The sequence below is a fragment of the Limulus polyphemus genome, unplaced genomic scaffold (genome assembly GCF_000517525.1).
Source record: "Limulus polyphemus unplaced genomic scaffold, Limulus_polyphemus-2.1.2 Scaffold801, whole genome shotgun sequence".
In the NCBI taxonomy this organism is placed as follows: Eukaryota; Metazoa; Arthropoda; class Merostomata; order Xiphosura; family Limulidae; genus Limulus; species Limulus polyphemus.
This window is the reverse complement of record NW_013666411.1, coordinates 68010-89581: the sequence shown is the minus strand read 5'-3', so window position 1 is coordinate 89581 and position 21572 is coordinate 68010. Positions and strand designations below refer to the sequence as shown.

The 21572-nt window shown below is 32.7% G+C and overlaps 2 protein-coding genes across 5 annotated transcripts in view; one reads left to right on the top strand and one right to left on the bottom strand.

The window, feature by feature from the left end:
- The window catches only part of LOC106460592, a 42020-nt gene extending 37367 nt beyond the window's left edge, over nt 1–4653 (bottom strand). Inside the window, exon 1 of the mRNA XM_013920310.2 lies at nt 3773–4653. Within this exon, the coding sequence (XP_013775764.1) occupies nt 3773–3836 (64 nt within the window). The 5' untranslated portion in view covers nt 3837–4653. The remainder of the gene's footprint in view (nt 1–3772) is intronic.
- Nucleotides 4654–4973: 320 nt separating this feature from the next.
- LOC106460595 (double-strand-break repair protein rad21 homolog) overlaps nt 4974–21572 on the top strand; it is a 43115-nt gene continuing 26516 nt past the window's right edge. Inside the window, exons 1-6 of one of the 4 annotated variants that reach the window (XM_022387346.1) lie at nt 4974–5136; nt 10730–10874; nt 11918–12093; nt 17917–18143; nt 18338–18453; nt 19757–19993. In XM_022387346.1, coding sequence (XP_022243054.1) covers nt 11950–12093; nt 17917–18143; nt 18338–18453; nt 19757–19993 — 724 coding nt within the window. In that variant the 5' untranslated portion in view covers nt 4974–5136; nt 10730–10874; nt 11918–11949. Of the gene's footprint in view, nt 5137–5191; nt 5292–10729; nt 10875–11917; nt 12094–17916; nt 18144–18337; nt 18454–19756; nt 19994–21572 lie in introns of those variants that run through there. The other 3 variants (XM_022387348.1, XM_013920313.2, XM_022387347.1) reach the window with 3 other exon arrangements.

Here is a 21572-nt window from a genome sequence, read left to right as displayed (position 1 = left end):
CCTGATTGTAAGATGGAAAAGCATCAGATGAGAATGGAGACTATTTCATTTAATAAATGTTTTGTTTTGATATACAAGCTGTACAGGTTTTTCATATAAAAAAAAAGTAACTAATTTCTTGACAACCTAATACTTTGTACTTAGTATAATTAAATGCCATCTGCCATTTATTTTTCCAATTTGTCAAATGATCCAAATCCCTTAGTACAACAATAGCATCCCTCTCACAGCCAACTACACCCAAAACTTTAATATCATCAACAAAGTTAACCAATATTTGACCATTTTCTTAACAATATTGTTAATATATATTAAAAAAGAGCAGGGGTTCAAAGCACAGAGACAAGAGGTAGCCCACTTTCAACTTCAATTCTGTTTGACTAAACATCATTTATTACAACCCTTTGCTTCTTCACCTCTATCAGCCCTATATCCATTGAACTAACTTATTCTCCATACCCATAGACAAAACTATCTTTCCTAGTATTTTATTTGGCACTTTTTCCTAAAATCAAAGTACACCAAATTCACACAATTACCCTCATCATTATAAACAATGACATCCTCAAAGAAGATCAAAAGATATGTAAGACAAGACCTTCCTCATGTGAAACTGCTATACAACAAAACTGTAAACTTTCCAAAACTTTTACTACCACAGAAGACTAATTAGCCTAGAATTAAGTGGACAGTGTTTGTCACCTTCCTTGAAAATAGGTGAAACATTATTGAGCTTCCAATCTGTTGGCATCTGCCCACTACTCAGATTCACAAGCAATTTTAGTAAAGGGTAACAGTTATCCAATCTTTAAACTTCTTTAATGCCCTTGGACGAATCTTATCTATCCCAAGAACCTTATCATTTTCTAAACTCTGCAATTTTTCTTTAAGAACTTCAGGGTTAATATTAAGTTAATGTACATCTATTATGCTTTCATACTAATTATTTCTCAGGATATGGAATATTATTTATGTCTTCTGTAGTAAAAATTGAACAAAAAAGATAAACTTAGCAACTCATAATCCATAATAACCCATTCTTCAACAACCCTCAAATTATCATTATGTTTACCTTTAATGTATTTAAAGAAACTCTTACTGTTAGTTTTAACATTTTCAGGTAACCTTTTTGATTTTCAAATACTTTTTAATCGGCTCTCTTGGTCTTCTATAATACTCCAAGTATTCCATATAACTTAAAACTTAAATTTTTTAATGTTTTCTTTTAACTTTCTTCCTAATAGTGTATTTCTAGTGAGTCACCCTAGTATTTTACTTTTCTTCTGTGGAACATACTTATCTTAAATATTTAACTTTAAAATCTCCCAGTTAAAAAAACTCCTAATCTGACAAGCATTTCCATTTAAATCAGTATCTTTATTGATCAGAATCGATTCCTGTCTCTTGCCCTTAAAATTAGCCTTCTCAAAATTTGGAACCAATGTACTATTATTTTTATCTCCACACATAATACCACCTCAAACCTAATTATACAATGATCACTTGTACGCAAATGTTCTCCCATTTCCATCCCCCCTCAATCACATCCACATTAAAAGTTAGTAGTAAATCTACAATAGCACCTCTCTAGTATGTTCACTAACCATTTAATGAATAAATCCATCTTGAATAATTTCCAAGTGTCTAAGTTATTTTCATTTGAAAAAAAGAAGAATAAAAGGTGATATTACTGATATACATACATGACTATATGGGGGACTGATAGGATGAAGCCTTGTGATTTCTACGTGCTATATTCTGAAGACAAACAGGGCTACAGGACACAAACTTGAAAGTTAGAAAAAAACAAGCTGGGCTCCAGTTAAGACAGTTTGAGGTTTTATAACAGGGTGACTGGCTTATATAATGAGTTGCTATGAACAGTAGTTGAGGCCAACATTTTAATAGAGTTTAAAAGGGAAATCAATGATTTTCTGAAAATTAAAGGGTGGGTTTAAATTTCCATTATTCTTAAAGGGTGGAAGTGCAAGAACAGTCTTGAAGGTTCAGAATTGTCCTCTGTTGTTTATATGTTACCAGGGTATAGCCCGTCAAAAATGACGAGGCAAGTACTACCACCCCCACCCCATAGTGTACCATAACCTCCCATTTCATAGCTAACTGAAATAAATAAATTTTGTGAAATCAAGTTTGACCAAACAAAAAAAAAAAAAAGGCAAAAAAGTGCAATCAAGGCAGTCAAACATATGTAAATTCCTTTGTGAGCCAATCAAAATTAAGGTCATTCATGAAATGAATTTGTGGCATATTCATAGAATAATTATTGGTAAAAATTTGTTATATTAACAACTTCTAATATATATAGAAAAGCCAGTCCACAAGACAGTTGAAAAAAAAATGTTTAAATATAGCTACTGAATGATATTGTTTTACAATGTAATTTAAAAATACTTCAAATTAATATTGAATGAATCAGTCTGAAAATTTGGGATAAGAACTAGCTGGTCCTCAGATGGAAAAAGGTCAGGAATTAGTACTCTGGAGCAGTGATTGCCAGACTTTTTGCAAACAAGGACTGGGAAAATTCCAAAAAATGTTTAGAAAAAAGGACTTAGCCAACTTTTAGTCATCAAATGTTGAAAAAAACGTAAATCAGTGTCGGTGCTTTCAACAGCCAAGACACGTTGCAGATCGGTAGAAATTAATTCAATTTCAAGGACCAGTACCGGTCTATTGACCACCATATGGGAAACACTGCTCTAGAGCATAAAAGAATAAGTGAGAAATTGGGAGAGGTGTTCAAAGTGTTTGGGGGGGGGGGGATAGATAATCCTTCAGTGGCTTGTCTGTCTGAATAGTACTAGTAGAATGAAAACATTTAGAACAGAAACTTGAATATGAGTGGTATAATAAGGTTTATAGAAGCTTTGAAAGCACATTTATTCATCAGATCTTTTTCTCAGCTAGTTATAAACTTTATTATATATAACATAAATTAAGTTGAACTTGAAGTTAAGGAGCATGTCATTATTTAGGGTTGTTTTGAAAGTCCCATAATCAGAATGCACAAAAGCAAACTGGATAGCAGATTTAAGTTACCACATTCGAACCACTGTTGGTATTACTATGAGTATATAGTTTTTTTTATATTTTATTGAATAGGTGTGTGAATGTAAAGAGCTGTATTGTACTTAAGTGAGATTGCAATACAAATAATCATATTTTCTAACACGTGGTGACCTTAAGGGAACAAATGGCTGTGTGTTACCTTGCCTTTTCTTATTTTCAGTTACTTCTGATCACGTTCGACATGTACATGTTTAGATAATCTAGATAAGAGGTTCCAAAATTGTGTTCTGCAGACCAGTGGAGATAGCTCCCTTCAAGTGGTCCATAGAAATGTTATATAATTACAGAAAGGGAAATTCTTATGTAGATCCTGGAGCAAACCAAATACTTGAGACCTTACAAACTTGGCTATATATCAGCAGATAGAATATGTATCAAGTAATTGAAAAAAATTTAGAACTGGAAGTTTCATGGTTTTCCATTTAAAGTAGAAAAATGTATTCTTTGCTTGGGAGTTTTCATGCATTTCATTTTCTGATGCCATTTACTACTTCATACTTCAGCAAGATGGGACTTTCTTTCAAAATATGCAACTCGTATTGAAAAGTAAGCATTTTTACCTGGATGAGACTGTGAAGATTAAATATTTTGTTTTTTACATAAAAGTGAAAAACTACCTGACAGCTTTTTTAATCAATGAATAAAAATGTCTTCAATAAATTTTCGAAAATAACTTCCTCACCTGAATATGTGTTTCTGTGAGTTTCTGTAGTTCCATCAAAACTTGATGTTGAAGTATCTGCCATTTTAATATTTTCCTTCTCAATTTCAGTGTTTGAACTTAAGCTCTCATTTTTTTGCAAATCCTAATAATGCTACTATTCAAGGCCCATGAATTGAATATCCTTAATTAAAATGTAAACTTTGAATGAAAACTATTTACAATAATAATTACTAACGTTGAATTTCACACTTTGGAACAAGATGTATCTGCTCATCCTCATCTCACTGTCAGCAACAAAGGCATTGTCGAAATTTAAATTGTTCAGTTGAACTTGAAGTTAAGGAGCATGTCATTATTTAGTGTTGTTTTGAAAGTCCCATAATCAGAATGCACAAAAGCAAACTGGATAGCAGATTTAAGTTATCACATTCGAACCACTGTTGGTATTACTATTAGTATTACTGTGTTGTTCACTAAGTAAGTGTTGGGCTTAGACTTGTTATAAATATAACTTACAATTACAATTTACACTATTAGTATTACAGTGGCTTGGAGAATTGAAAAACCCGGTAATTGGTATTCCAATAAAAATGCTCAAAATTTAAAAAAGTCAATTTGTTATTACTGAAAATCACTAACACTTCAGTAACAACACGCCGGCACGTAACGTCTAACATCTTTTGAAATGATAAGAGGAGAAACAGCCTGTCCAAGCTTGTCTTTGTGTATACTCTAGGTAACACCTGATATTGCCCAGGGCGCGTTTGTGAACAGTAAACTACACCCGTGTAGTTTACAATAAAGTGTCATCAATCCATCATGATAAATCAAAACTAACGATGACTAGAAAAAGTAACTAAATAATCATGTCTCAGTAAGAGTTAAAAATATAGCATAGCCGTTTCTCTCCAAAGGATGAATAGATCTACACCTACAAACAACACTTCAGATGTATAAACGCTCCCTTAAATTGCTCCACGTATTAGTGATTAAAGAAGACCGAAAGCGTCATCACATGTTTGAAAGTTAATAAGAAACAGAAAATATTACAATGTTTTTATCAACTATATCAAATAATAAGAATATTGTATTTTTGACTGACGATTTGTTTTAAAACGTGTGTTTTTGTGAAAAAAAAAGTGTAAACAACTTGAACTATTTTGTCATACGCCTCAACAACTGTTGTTCTATTCCTCTTTCAAAACTTGACTTTGAGCGGGAAATTGTTCTAGACGCCATTTTGGATTTCAAAAATTGACGGAAAATGTCGTATCTGATTATTTGAAAGCTAATTTTTCATCTAAGCTCATATTAAACAGTGATAAAAGCTTACAGATTATACCGTTTGTGGATCTGAACGCAAACTATCTAAAAAAGTAAAGGTAGGTGTGGCAAGATGCCCGAAATTATGTGTTTGGAAAATGTCGACTAGTGCAAACTACAACTTACAAGTAGGATAGTGCTTCTCATGACATCTATGGTCTGAAGGCGATACTACAACGCTTGAGTCGGCTGCTTATTAGAGTTCTACTGTAGTGTAAGTTTAACGTTATAGATACGTGGATTGTGTCGTATTATTGGTGCTGAATTATTCAGACCGCGCAAATGGCTGTTTATATTGGATCAAAAGTTTGACAGTTCTTCACTAATAATAAGTTATAACAAATATTTATAGTTTTGTCACTTAAGATCATTGTCTTTTGTACATTACTGAAAATAAAATAATATTTATATGGATAAGCTCTACTCACTCTGTCACTGCATCAATTTGTAAAACTAACACTAGTAACAGTAAAATACTATAGTATAATTTTACTTAAGGAAAATAGTAAACACAAACTTTTTACATTTTATGGAATATTAGGAAATACTAAAAGTTTAACTTGTAACTTAGAGAGTTTTAACCTGTGGACACTGGAAACTGAATATAGACCAGCTTAAAGTTAAGTTTCCATGTGGAATGATTTTTTAAGATGTTTGTTTAACGTCAGATTAAATTTAGTCTATAATCTTATGGAACAATAAAAATTACTAAACGTTAAATGCATATTTTATTAGTTGACATTTAAACTTAACAGTAGCATTTTTTAAACCAAAAATATATTAAGATATATATATACAATTAGCATATAGGTGGTAATAACTATTTGTAGTTCTAATCTTTTATTGCAGAATGTTAAAAGTAATGAAAACGTTTGCTATATTGTCAAACTGAGATTACCTCTAAATTTGCCAAAAAATAGCATAGAGTCAAATTTGAGAAGACTTCAATTCGCATAAATCATCTAAAAAACTTTTAAGTATATTTAGTATATAAACATCCACTACTTTTTTAGCAAACTATCAGACAAATAATTTTCCCAGAAAACAAGACTAGTTTGGTCTTCTAATGCTTGTAGTTTATGACCATCACCGGTTATTTTTTAGATTTAATTTCTAACCTTCTAATTCAACCACTGAAACAAAACCTCCCATGAGTGTTATTTCAAGTTTAAATTGAATAGAATAATTTTTGTTCTATGGGGAAAACATTCCAATTCTTTAAATTTTGTTCTCAAGTTGCATTAAATCGGATGTCAATTTAGTTGCTCATCTTTGCACTCTTTTCAACATATCTATACCCATTTTATAACAAGGAGAACATAACTGTAGTATTTGAAGTAAAACTTTACAATAATTATTAATAATGCTTTAATCTGATGTCCACTTTATAGGAATCAAAACTTATTATCATGTAATTATAAATGTAGCTTAACAAATCAAATACATTAAAAATAAATCTTAATCATTTTATACCAAACTTTTAAAAGCAGTGGTACCATTGAATTCTGTTTATTAATTGTAGGCTTCACTATCAATTATTAAACTCTTCCAAATTCATCATTGCTCCTCACCATCAGTTGACTCACTAATGTATAATTCTCACTTAAAATAGGTATGTAAAATTGTAGCATATGTTGTGAAATGCTGTACTGGTTCTAAATTTTTCCAACAATATGCTCTTTTTGTATGGATTGAGAGCCACTTAAAAGTAGAACCCACATGTTCTTCTGAATAAGAAGGACATTAAATTTATAAATAACAATTTTTAGTATTACATCTTTGATTTGAAAAAAATTCTAACAACAGACAAAAAAATCATTTATTTTCAACTTGTAGATAAACTCTCCTAATATGAAACTAATTACCTTTTTTTTGTATTGTAAATGCTGTCTTAAATGTGGTAACACTATTACTACTAGTTTCTTTGGTATTTGGTACTGGCATGACTGAAGAATACTGTTCACTAGGAGTTGTGTTTTAGAGTTCTGTCAAACACAATAAGTAATGGGATGGAAATAAAAGATATGTTAAAGAAGATGCCAGACGAACATCCAATAAATTTTTATTAGCCAGAAATTTATAAAACGTAAATCATGAAATGAGAAAAAAAAGTTGTTTGTAAATTAACCAAAGGGTGGGTTGGTTAAATCTTACAGATAGATAATAGTCTGTTGTGTCTGGCATAGATTAGGTATAAAGTTTAGTGTGATAATATGACCATATAGCAAGTTTAGCTAATAATGTTGCTTATTGTAATGGAATAAATAGGTGGCTTCATCATAAATCCACTCCTGTACATATAAGTTGCCCAAGAAGAAGATTTTTTTGTGTTTAGAACACATATACTATGGGGTACCTGAGAGTAATCCAGAGTAGGGGATAAAGTTATTATAAACATACATTATTGCTCTATTTTTCTTTTCAGAAGATATGATGCTATTTATTCCCACTATTCAAAGTTTATTACTCATACCATTTTTACCAAGAGTGAGAGAAATTCGTAGCCATATTGTAGGTTCAATGATGTGTTGTTTTGATATACATGGTACCTATTTGTCATAACTTTCTTTATATTCCTTAGACAGTTTACTGTCCACTTATTAATTATTTTTTTCTACCCATTCCATTCCCATAAGTATACAACTTGCATTTATTCTTGTGAGGCACCCTATCAAGAAACTAACTAATCACTAAAAACAGAAAATCCTTACTTAAAACTATGTTGAACACCTGTAATTACAAAGTCAAACTAGCACAGTAGGTGTATAGTTTTTGACATTTTCCCTGGACTTTCTCTTTGCAAATTGGGATAATATTATTAATTTTCCAAACTTCGCTTTTTCAAGGCTTTAAGACAAATCATAAGCTTTATTCTCAAGAAGTGTGTCAAGCTTTCCTCAACATAAACAGAATTTAATGAAACTTCTCCCCATTGTTAAAACAATTAGCCAGTAGGAGAATATCTTTTTTTCCCACCTTCATTTGTGAAACAACTAGTTAAAAACACTTTGGTATTTTAGCCATTTTCTTTTCCTTTATAATAAAGTAACTTTGAAAATCTTAATGAACCTATATTACCCCTGACCCTTTTCTCCAGATAATAAATTAAGCACAAAAACCTTTAATATCATATCATTTTGAGCAAAGAAATGTTGATAATCCCTCTTAACCTTACGGATAGCTTCTTGACTTTTTATTGTTTTATTTCTATAAATCACAGCATCCTCCATTTTTTGAATGATATTTATGTTCTTATTATCCTTTTTTTTTTTCTTACAAGTTTAATTTTGTTCATTCATTTCATAAAGGCTTTTAGTTGGAATGGAAGTTTGATAAAAATACATTATTTGTCAAATTGCTTGATTGTACTAGCAAAAACATTCCAAGCTTTTTTAATGTTCTTTGCATTTAGATTAGCCTTTCTTCCTTAAAATATTTTTGAGTCTTTGGAAGTAAGTTTTTTTAAACTTTTTGTCGTGACTCTTATTAACTCTACAAATGGTTTTAATAAAAACATTAAAGGTAGTAATGTTATGGTTTCTAGTGTTCTTGCACAACCAAATTTCTAATTATATCCTTTTCTATACCAATAACAAGGTCTAAAATAATATTACATAATATTCCAAGTATTTCACATGCTGAGTGAGAAAATAATAACTCAAGTTACATAAATACCTCAGCTTCATGCAGTAATGACAGTCTAACTCAGTCTACTTCACATAATAATAACCCTTTTCCTGTTGGCAGCATAACTGATCTGTAAGAACATACTCTTATCAACATCACACCTTAGTCAGAGAGTCTACAGAAAATGCCTGTAAGCATTTCTTTTCTTTTATTTTTAGAACTTGAATCCAAACATATGCCACATTTTTCAATATCTGTAATATCACCTCACTTGTAAGCTTTCAGCTCATTTCTAACAAACTTTTCACACACCCGCTCTTCCTAGCATAGTCCTACTAAATACCTTAAAATATTCTGAAATATCTATTTGCTCAAGACTCGGTACTGTTAGTGACATGTAACATGTAAACAGCCACCAAATTATAGCTTTTAATTTTAGCAATTTGTTGCAAATATTTCTAATAGTAGTTAAAACACAGCTTAGGCTATCTTTTATAACAGTTAAAAATAGCAATTTATTTCTTCATGTTATATAAGATCCACATTCTGATCCCTGAATATCAAATACGTTTTTTCACCTTATTTAAGAAAGAATATTGATTTACAAGCAAAATATCATTAAAGCAGTATGGTCAATACATGATAAAACTTTTTGTGGTCTACTAAAAATGTGTCAGTCATATTTCAGAAACAATCTAGTAAATAATTGATAATACTTTGATTTAGTATGCTGGTCATTATGACCAAAAGTATTAAGAGTAAGGGCACCCAACCAATGTAACAATGCATTCTAATCTTTATAAGTAAGAACTTAAGAAAATGTATTTAATTATTTATGCTCATTACCATTGCTCTAAGTAGAGAGTTTACTCTGGTCAGAAGTTAATATTAGTTAATGATACATACATAAAAAATAATGCAAACTTCTATATTTTAGATGTCTTTAGCAAACAAGATACCATGGAAGCAGGGTAGCAAATAATTGATGCAATTTTTAATTTTTGAATCCTTTATTAATATAAAAAATGAGATTTTTACTTATATTTCAGTTGCAGTTGGTAACCAAGATGCCATAGTAATGGCAGTAATGCCATTATAGTAATGTGGAAAATGAGGTATATTTGCACTTAAATTTTCACTAAAGCACACACACTTGAAGGTGCTGAGAAATCACCACACATAATCTAGATCTGTCATTTGTGTGGGACTGTTTACAATTTCAGTCAACAATACATATTCTGTGACTTAACAGGCCATCTATACAAAGCACAAAGAAAAGGATACCAAATAAGAAAAATATTCACCTGATTGGTAGTTTGTCACATTTATCATTTAATACAGGAAAGTGTTTACCAGTATATGTTTGATATTTTTTTTACTCAGTAATATACAGCTTTTATAAACTGCTTCTTATGCAAAGAAATGTCTTTTTTTTAGTTACACCAAAATGTTTACATGATTTTCAACACATCAAACAAAATATTCGTACTTTAATTTAAGTGTTTCCTTTTTTATCTTTAAGAACATAGGATTAAAAAATTAGTTAGAAATGATAATATTTTTTAATTACTATAATAGTATATTTAGCAACTTTGTGTTTTCTTTATAATTTTCAATATTACAGGAATGATTATGGCACTTTTGAAAGAATACAGAGATGGGTTAAGAGATTGATAACAGATTCTAAAAGATTTGAGATATAAAGAGAGTATTAAGACTGACTTATTTTCACATTGTATGAAAATCAGATATTTAAATAAAGATGTTTACAATTTATGGGAGTCTGAATAATTTCATTGTGGATGTTGAAATGGAAAAATTAAAAATGTGAACATGAATATTAATGAGTATTGAATACAAGTTTTTGAAGTTCAAATCTAGCCTTGTTGCACTTATTTCTTTGTGTAACAACTTGCCTGATGATTTAGTGTGTGCTGTTAGTGTGTTAGTTTAAATTTATCTGTTCTTTGTTGGCTGTATTTGCTGATAAGTAAGATTACATATAATTTGGTTTGGTTGTTTCAGGTGTAAAGTGGTGACCTTGATGGTCTGAATGGCCTTCAGTCATCTTGCTTACTTTTATATTCTTACATGGATGTAAAAGCTCTACTTTTTGATTGGGGTGGCATTATTAGCTGCTCTTTTGTGAATGAAGGGAAAACATTAATAGGTAAAATGACTGTTACCTTGGTTTTTCTTACATTATTCAAACTTCTGTATGCCTAAGTTTGCATAATCATTTGCATTCAGTTACAGGTTTTGTGTTTATTGTTATCATTTTATTACATACATTCTGTTATACATTTTTCATGCGTAATTGAAAGATGTGCAAATTTCTGTATTTTTTTTAGTTAATTAATACTTGAATAATGTAGCTACAAACAATCATTATTATACCATATTTTCATACACATTTGGGATTTATTTGAAAATTGTTATTCTTTCCATAAAAAGGTGTGTCTACAAAGTCTATTAAGTAGATAGTATTATGATGTAAATCATTTGAATTGCTGTCTTGTTTGTAAACTTGGGAATATCTCCTCTCAAGTATTCCTTTTCGTTTGTGGACAAATTTTTGAGTGCAGTTTTGTTAAAGTCATTATTATAAAAATCTTCAACAAGCATGTGAACTTTGTATCATAAAAAATGTATTAACCTCAGGCACACAAAATGTTGCTTCATAAAATGTCTGCAGTATCAATATTATCTAAAGATTATCAATACTTTATTTAAATACATCATACACCAGCATAATGGTCCGAAATCTTAACATATAGCAACATACCAATGTACTTTGAAATTGGTTCATATTCTAAAAGCACAATTAAAAGCTGCTTTTTTATGATGTCTTATTTATTAAAGACATTTGAATAGTTCTTTGTTTATATTATTCTGATTTACCATTCTTCTGCATCTATAATATTTTTCACAATTAATTTTAAATGAAAAAAGGGAATTATTGATAAGTTAAGGGGGTATAAACAAATATAGAAAGTATTATTAACAGCAGTATCAAACTACTGATGTAACTTTTTAACTTTATTATAATTTCATAGATATGTAATGATTTTATATTTCAATTTTTCAAAGAATAAATTCAAATTATTACAGTTTTAAGCTTGCTTATACTAAAGATTATCTCAGTGTTTTAAGTAAACATTTTCCTGAGTTATTTGATAAGTAAACATAAATATTGTGTTTTTTTTATTTCAGTGTTGGCTTAGTATAACAGCTGCTTCATAAAAATGTTTTACGCACATTTTGTATTGGCAAAAAAGGGCCCTTTAGCCCGTATCTGGTTGGCCGCTCATTGGGACAAAAAGTTAACCAAAGCCCATGTTTTTGAAACTAACATAGAAAGCAGTGTTGAAGGTATTTTACAGCCTAAGGTAAGTTGAAAAATAGTTATAGAAGCAAATTATTATAGGTTCATGCAAAACCACCCTTTTTATACATTAAAATTATGCTAATAATATTTAAAGATGTAAGTACATTTGCTGTACTGTTTAAATATATGAAATGTATCTTGGAGTAACATTATTTACCTGTGTATATTATAGATCACTACTTTATCATGATCAAATACATAAAATATATTATTTAGTATTTTTTGTGTTTATTTGGTTATTTTTTGTATCATGTAGAGCAAATTTGTCTCAGCTATTTTAGAATGGGATACTGTAATATTTCTTTGTATGGTTATTAGAAATAGTTTTACTGAATGAAATATTTTGTTTAATTTAATATAGCATATTTATATATTATTGGTGTAAAATGTCACATGATGTTTAAAATGTATTATACACTGATACTTGTTAAATATTATAAAGTCAAGTCAACCAAAATGTTATCTGAAGAGAGGTCAGATTATTACATGTGGTACTTACAAACTTTTAAAGTAATGAATGTAGGTTGAAGACAGTGCTCCTTCACCAAACTTTTTTGGTTTTGATAACTCAGGTTTGCTTCTTACTTTCCTTTTTTCCTATGTCTTTTGATTCTTCCCACATGACTCTCATACTTAAGGTTTAATTGAGTTTTCTCCTCCTCTGGGCATACGAGTCCATGAAATAAGTAAAAATGTTCAGTATTTAAAAATGCACAATAATTTATTGTATAAGTTGTCTCATGTCCCATCAGTAACTCCCTCTCGTCATACCCAGTCAGCTCAGGCTTTGTAGGGGTACATTTTTTTTCTGTACACAGACATTTGGGCCCCTTTTTCAGCCAACTGGTGGGTTATTCAGTTTCTTACACAAGTCCTTTCTCTTCACTTCTTGTCTCTTCCTCATGTGTCCTCTTTTCCTGATCTTTTTCCTCCTCTTCATGTCTTCTGCATCTTGAGACTGCAGTATCAGATCTTTTGGACATGAGAGTCATTGAGAGGGTCATTTGCTCCCAAAAACTGAGGACTAGGAATGACCAAAGTTATATTCTCAGATGCATTTTTCTGTATTCTGATTGCCTTGTCTTCATGTTGTTTCCTTAGTTTTGTTCACTGGGATCAGGTATACCAGCTTTGAATATTACCTTGGCTCCTTATGCCTTCAACAGAGATGTGGAAGCATTTGCTTGCCATGTCTATTGTCACATACTTCCTTTCCATTGTTACATGAATGACTGGATCTTCCTTGCCTCTTTTCAGGAGGTCTCCTTCTCAGCCACATCACTTCTCCTCCAAGAGACAGCTCATCCAGGTTGACTAGTTCAATTTGCCAAGTCATTTCTGACTCTGACTCAATACTTAGTCCACTTTGGAGTCTTTGTCAATTTTCAACTCAGTTGGGTTCAGTCTTCCCAATTTGGCCGTGGGACATGAGGGATCTAGTCACCTCAACTCTTGCTTCTTCTATACTTCCTGCATGAAAAGTTTTATCTCTTATAGGGACTCTTGCATCTTTAAAACTTCTTGTCTCTCTAGGCTTGGCTCACATGAAGCTTCTTCAGTTGACTTTGAGCAACCAATGGAATGTCTCTCACAATCCTCTGTTCTCTCTTGCGATGCTGCAGCCTTCTCTTCTCATATGTCTTGGTGACTGGATCTTGTCAATACTATGGCCAGCATCCCTCCCCCCCCCCCCAAATCCATATTTCTATCACTTCACTAATGCATATCTTATGGGTTGGGGCATGCCTCCGATGTCTTCTGTGGAGCATACCTTCTACATTAATGTTCTGGACAGCCATTTATTGGACATGTTCCTATTTTCTACCTCATCTTGTGGATCCATTGATCCACTCCAACAATCATCCTGGTAGGGCTCACTCCAAGGATTTTTGCTTCTGTATGTTAGACTTTCTGTTTTGGTCTCACTTACATTAGGCTCATCTCACAGCTTGTCATGTCCCAGGAACTTTCAACTTGTTGGCGGATTAATTCTTTTTGCTGGACAGGAGTTTTCCTACGGTGTGGTCACTATATCCTCAGGTTTTTCATTGGATTTGTTTATAGTTGGGTACATCAATGATCAATGCCTTTGTCACTACTCTCACTACCAAACTCCCCCTCTTCTGCTTCTCGGTACTTCACTCAGCAGCTCTGGCTGTGGATGCCATTCACCAGAACTGGTCTCATCTCTTTCTGTATGTGTACCCTTTTCTGTCTTCTCTCACATGTCTTGGCTATGATTTGTAAAACTCCTTGTCAGATCCTGTTGGAAACACCTTTTTTGCTGCCTCAGTCTTGGTTTCTTCTTCACAATGATTGTCATCCAGAAAACATTTTCCCCTGCCATCATTTTGGTCACTTTTGCTCCAAACTCTTTTTTCACCCAGAAGTGCTGTCTCTTCATCTTCACACGTGGGATTTGTCCAGTCCCTTACTTGCTGGTCAGGTTTCTCTGAACTTCTAGCCTTTCTATTATACTGTTCATGTTGCTGTTCTACTTTCTCTTTCTGTAAATTTATTTACAGTGGCATGTTTCTTGCTGGTGTCCAAACTGCTGCTCTCTACCACCAGGCCATCCTATCCTACTGTAGTTTACCTTTTGTCCTTCTTACCTGGTTGTTCAAGCAAGGTTTGTCTCTTTATACTATCACAAGCTACCAGGCAATCTTGTTGACTACCTTTAGCTGTTTTTGCTATGGTTTCATCTTTTCTTTCCTGTTCTTTCACTTTGTTCCAGTCTTAGTTCTTCATGCTCTTACCTGGGCCCCATTTGAACACTTGACCATTTGCTCCTTATACCACCTCTCATTTAAAAACCTGTTTTTTTCTCCTTCTTGCTTGTGTTCTTTGCAGATGTGATCTTTATGTATTGGATGCCTCCCATACTTTGTTCCACAGATATTCCTTGATATTATTCCCTGACCACTTGTTTCTTCCTAAGACTTGGGTGTCTTAGTAAGGAGAACAAACATTTTCTCACATATTTCTTCCATTGATCTTGGTCCTCTATGATTGTACTGACCCCGATCACCTTTTGTGTTAATTTCTGGTGATCAGATGTTACTTGGCACACATATGGCTGTATTTCAGGGTTCTAGAAATTATTTATGTTTTTGCCATGGGACCTCTATTTTTCCAGGGACCTCTCTTCCTTTACACTTACCCAATGGATTCATCAACTCATCCAGATATCATTTATTCCTTCTTGGATGGAGATACTCACAGGCTGTATAACATCTCATCACGTCAAATCTGCCATTTGACTCATCTCTGACCTTGCAATTTTGAAGACCCTTGGACAAGATCCTCCAAGATAGAATGTGGACTACACCCAACTCCTCATTTCCCATTATTTCTGCCATCTGGCAGTTTCATCTCCCTGAGAATATCGTCTCCCTGCAATCACCATTCTCCAGTTTACTCATCATTTTTAATGAGTAAGTGTGTCATTTTCTTTCTTTATCCGTTTATAAAGTACTTCCATTCCTCTATTCAAAACTTACCTGATGGCTTGTGTTGACTCACGAGGTATACTTACTTTTCTAAACCTGCGTCAAGTTAGAGGTAATGGAAAGCACTAAATCCATTAATCCTAGCTTCAAAAGTGTCTATTGTTAAGATGGGGTTTTCAGCAAGACCACTATATATATATATATATATATAGAGTAGAGAGAGAGAGAGAGAAAGAGATATTTCAATGTCCATTCTAGACCATACAGTCCATCGACTCTCATGGAAAAAGCTAGCAATGGGAGGAGTGTCTGCACCCAGTTTCCTGGCTTGCACATTCCAACTTTTTGAATTAGGTTCATGGCAACACATTGCACTTTCTCCAGTAGCTAGGTCCAATTGAGTCTAAGTGCCTCTCTAGTGTCTTTCCAGTACGAGTTGCCCCTCCCATTCATCCAGTGGAGCACTGGATAGGGCAAATTGTACTCCTTTTGTAGCAGGAAGAGACATGGTTCTTATTCCTTTAGTCAATTGTACAACAAAACACATATTAAACTGTATACTCTAATCATTGCCTTAGCCACACTACACCTCATGTCTATCTGACTTGTTATGCACTAATGCTTAGTTGGACATGTCTTTTTCTGTCCATCCTGTGACACATGGGCCCATTTTGCCTTCCTCCTGTCATACTTCCATCCAGATGAAGAATATAAACTGTAAGAGATGGATGTGGGCATGAGATGTAGTGTGGCTAAGGCAATGATCAGACTATACAGTAAATCCTCACTATAGGGTGTCACATTCCTTGGGTTTCCTCCTTCAGTTTCTCCATTCGAAGGGAGCTCATCTAGGTTTTTGCAATTGCACCAGCCCTCTCCATCACATGATTGTGAGATTCTAGCTACTGTGTGCAGAGAGGTAAGCCTATCGTTTTGAAAATGTACTTCTGGTAGATACTTACCTCTCTGAATACTTCCCACTATTCCTCCCACTACTTGTGCACATTATTCTTGCCTGTCTAAGAATGAAGTTAATTTTGAGCGCAAGTGCTTATGAGGATCTAGTGTGCATGGAGGATGTGATGTTCTCCTATTGGTGTAGGGCTATTATTGCAAGTTGATTACATCATGCACTAGTGCATTTCATGTTATAACATGTCTTAGGTAGGAGATAGTTCAAGTCTGGCAACATCTGCAAGATGTCAAAGGTATATATGCAAGGAACAGCTTCTGTGTGCAGAGAAGTAAGCATCTATTGGAAATATATATTCTGGTAAGGAAAATGTTAACTTTAGCCAGTTGGTTTAGTTCAGGTTTCAGTTTCTTAACAAGAAACTTTCTTTAATTCAGTGATTATAATCAAAATTAGCTATTCCTGTATTGGAAAATTATTGTAAAAACAAAACTTAATTACATTTTTCTTAATTTATTTTATGAAGCATTATATTCCAACTGCTCTTTTTTAGTTTAAAGCACTCCTTAATTTGTCACATTTATTAAGACATTGAGTGGTAAATCCATATATCAGAGATGGTCAACTAGTGGCTCATGGGCCAAATCCAGCCCCTGTTTTTTGTTTTTGTTTTGTTTTTTAAATCATATTTTATTTTATATATATATTACAGATTTCTTTTCTTTTTTCACTGAAGGTAAAATTGAAAAGATAATCTGTGACCTAGAGGCCCTAATGCATTTCTTGATTGGCCATAGCCTCTACTTTGGACTGCAGTTTCACCTGTTAAAGGCTCATCAGCACAGCTTGGGTTAGCAAACCAAAGAGATACAGTTATGCCTCTTATAATGGTGATGTGTATATAATACCTATGGGGTTTTTGAGTCCTTTTGAATTACTTTAAATCCTTCTAAGATGACACAAAAAACCCATAAATATTTTATTTTGTTCAAATTAGCAAAATGAAATTGTCACTAAGCAAACCAGTCCTGTGATGGTTATGAGAACTTTCTTTAAATGTTAACTCTGCTATTTATTTAAAATCATATAATTAATTGATGGCCTACAGTAGGAATTTAAATTAAGCAAATATTCTGAACATGCTTTACCTAGTTATATAGTTTCGGTCCACAGACTACAGTCTAGGAAAGAAACTGATCCATGAGCCCATCTTTTCTGATACTTTTGGTTTGTTCTGCTTAATTAATGTAATTATGTGTTTTTAATACAAGTACTTTAACATATGATTTATTTTGATAGTTGTTATTTTAGCATTTACTGATTTCAATGTTTTATTAGTTTAAGTGTTGACAAAATCTGTCTGTGGGTTACCAATTTTATTGTCACTTCTTATTGGTTTGGCAACATTTTCTTTGGGTAAACACTGCTTTGAAATAATGCTTTTGTTTTAACTCATCAGGTCAAAATGGCTTTACGGACATCAGGCCATCTTCTGTTGGGAATTGTTCGAATCTACTCGAGAAAAGCTAAGTACCTTCTAGCTGACTGCAATGAGGCTTTCATCAAGATCAAAATGGCCTTCCGACCAGGGATAGTAGATCTACCAGAAGAAAATAGAGAAGCAGCTGTGGCCACCATCACTTTGCCAGAAGTTTTTCATGACTTTGATACAGTTCCAGATATCAAGTAAATTTTTTATGCTTCTTAGAACTTATATAATTAAACTGAGAAATGACACAACAGTGTGTTAAACATTTGTTGATTTGCATGTAATCAACATTTTGAATAAGCTGGTCTTATTTTAAATAAAAAATTATATTACATGTATTTCAGTTTCTGAATTATTTTTTGAATATAAATATAATCTTATCTTTTCACAGTAATCTAGGCATGGAAACACCAGTGGCCTTAAATCAAAGCCGAGCAGAAGATATAACACTTAAGGAAGATTATGGAACTCTTAACCTTATGGCTGATGATGGATTCGGTGAGTTTGGTACGAACATTACTTTACTTTATTGCATTTCACCATTTTCTGATAACAATATAAATAAATTCATGTTATAATAGATTATTCTATGTGTGTAAGAAATATGTTGAGTTAAGTAATATGTTATATGACAGTATTATGGTTTAGTAGCATAAGTTATTCACTACAGGTGTATGGTAGTAGATGTGTAAGCTCCTTTTGTGGTTCTATATGTATGGTGTATATATCTTGACTTAATAGAATAAACAACTTATAACAGAAGTCTAGTGTCAGTTACCGGCCTTGTACATCCAAATTCTTCTTTCTGTCATTCTATTTTTAGAAAAAATATTGCTTTTAAGACAATGACTTGAGTTTCCCTTTTCATGTAGTCCCCCGGTGAAACAGCAGCAAGTCTACAGACTTGCAACTCTGAAATCTGGGGTTCGATTTCCCCATGGTGGACACAGCAGATAGCTCAATGGGGCTTTGCTAAAAAATCAAACAAACACACCCTTTCATGTATTTACTCCTTTTCATACTTACTGTATAGAAACATTAATTTGCATGTCTTTCATAACTGATTGATTCAAAATAAATAATGTTGATTTTAGTTTGACTCCCCTGCATTAAATTAGTTGCCAGATCCATATGTATGTGCTTTATTAATTAATATAAGGAGTCATTTATAATATTCACCATTTTCACATGCAAAAAAAAAATTTGCAATTTTTTTCATGACGTCTTACCCCTCTAAAAGCATACACAAAACTACCAAAGTTTCTTTAAACATTTAGCATTGGGTACCAATCATTATAAATTGAGTACTAGGATACACAGTAGAGGTGTTAATTAAGCTCACTAAATTTGCTGAAGTTACTGCTGGTCAGTACTTCTGCAAATTATTTATTGATTGTAAATTATATCCTGATATTTTCTAAAGTGTACGTGAGCTCTTGCCCTCCAACATGTGTTTTGTGCTCTTGTGAAAATTGTGAACAAACTAAATTATTTCCACTAGTTATACATGGCTAAGTTGCGAATTGACATGCTTATGTTTTTGTGGAATCAGTTATTTGTAAAAGATGTGTTATATCAGTTGATGAATTTACCCTAAACTTTGTTCGGTAAAACAAATAAGGCTATGTTCAGATTTAATTATCTAATATATAAAAATGTAATAAATAGTTAGTCAAACCCTTTTATTTGCTGTTTAAGTTAATCATGCAGAAGTAACATTTCATACAGAGAAGAAAAAAGAGAAACAATAATCATTTTTTTATTAACCAGAATATGATTACCTCCAGATTATTTTGTTTTTATTTTCCAGGTGATATGGGTTTTGATGATCCTGAATTGGCTCGAGATGCAACAAACATTGATGAAGGTTTTGATCATGCTAGTCTGCTGTTAGGAGAAGAGAGAAACAAAGATAAACCTGAAGATACAACACATGAATCTCATGAAGTTAGCCAGCAAGGTCCTTCTAATTCAAAGTCCAATTTTTCCATTGATGCTCCTCTAAAAGATGATGGATTTGGAGGAACAGTTGGAGAAGGATTACTTGGTAAGGTTTTTAAAGTACAAAAACATTGTATGTAAGATTATTGCTTTGGAAATAAGAAGAAATGGAGAAGGTTTACTGAACAATGTTCATTTAATATAATAGCTTAGAATGTAGTCTGAAAGAATTGGTAAAGAAATTATCGGTAACTTTTAAAATAGGTTTATTTATAGTACCACTGTACTAAGTATGGTAATAGATATGAAATACTATTGAAAAAAGGCTTGTTGAGAAGGAGTTGATTATTATCCAGTTCGTTAATAAGGAATGTAATATAGTTGTAACATGTTCAGTTTTTGGTCAGGTTCTTTTGGATTATATGGTAAGAATTATTCAAGTCCAGTCTGCATGACGATAATAAATTAATTTATTTCTTCAGTAAATGTTGTTACTGCCACATTTCTTTGTAGGCCTTATTCAAATATAAAACTCTACAAGAGAAACTCCAAATCTACTGTAAGTTTAATACAGTAATAACATTTAACAGAAATTGAATTTTGAATTGTGCTGCCCTCTATGTGCTCAATTTTCAGTGACCACCAACTTTGAGGCTCCCACCTAACATCACGTGTTTACATGTAGTATAGTTGCATTGTAGCATGCAATAACCCTCCACCAATAGGAGTGTGACACATCCTCCTAGTACAGCTGACTCCCTCTATACTGTATAGCACGATAATCACTTCTAAATTTGGCACTTTCATGTAATGACGTGTATTTTTATTTTATTTTTTTCAGGTGTAGGCATTTTTTAGTGGAAGAATCTAAAAAGGCATTGTATCACAAGTGTCAACAACTTCCAATTTGTCTGGTGTGAAACAACATGACTTTGTTCACACTAGCTTACCAACTATATTGGTGTTGGGTTTATCTTTATCTGTTGGGAGAGGTGACGATTTTTGTGTGGCGGGTGGTGGAATCTTTCATCCAGTCTGGGCCTTCTTTTGCCCCTGACATACCTTCACCTGTTTCTCAATCGTGACGGAACAGATTTTGCTAATTTTTTTTCCACCACCTACCTTTGCCTCATTTTATATTTATATTATCTTGATTCTACCTCAGCTTTTTTGTGATTTTGGGATAAGGTTTCTTGTTTATGTTTTTCATATACAGTTACTTTTGCCATTACTTTGGGAAATACATGTCTCGTCCTCCTTCCTTTTTTACCTCATATGACTAGCCATGACTTCATACTGTATTGCTTTTCATTGACTCCTAAACTCTGGAGTCTTTTCTTCAGATTTGGGGGTCAGATCTGGTGTTCTAGTTGCTGTGTTCTCATCTGGAAACTCTTATTCTCGATGTTTTTTTCCTACTCTTCTCAACACTCTACTCTCCCCTTTTCTGGCCCCTGTTCCTCATCCCTCAGCATTAGCTGGGGAAATATGTCAGGACTGGTCTAACTTTTGTCTCCAAGCCTACTTCTCTAGTCATTTTTCTTGTGTTTTTCTGCATTTTGGACACTTCATGTTGAGTTCTCCTGATAATTCCTTAATGGCCAGCTCAGCCATAGTTTCCTCTGTCACACCTTCTTCTTTCCTCTGCCTCATCCCCGTCTCACCAATGCGTTATAATGTGACGG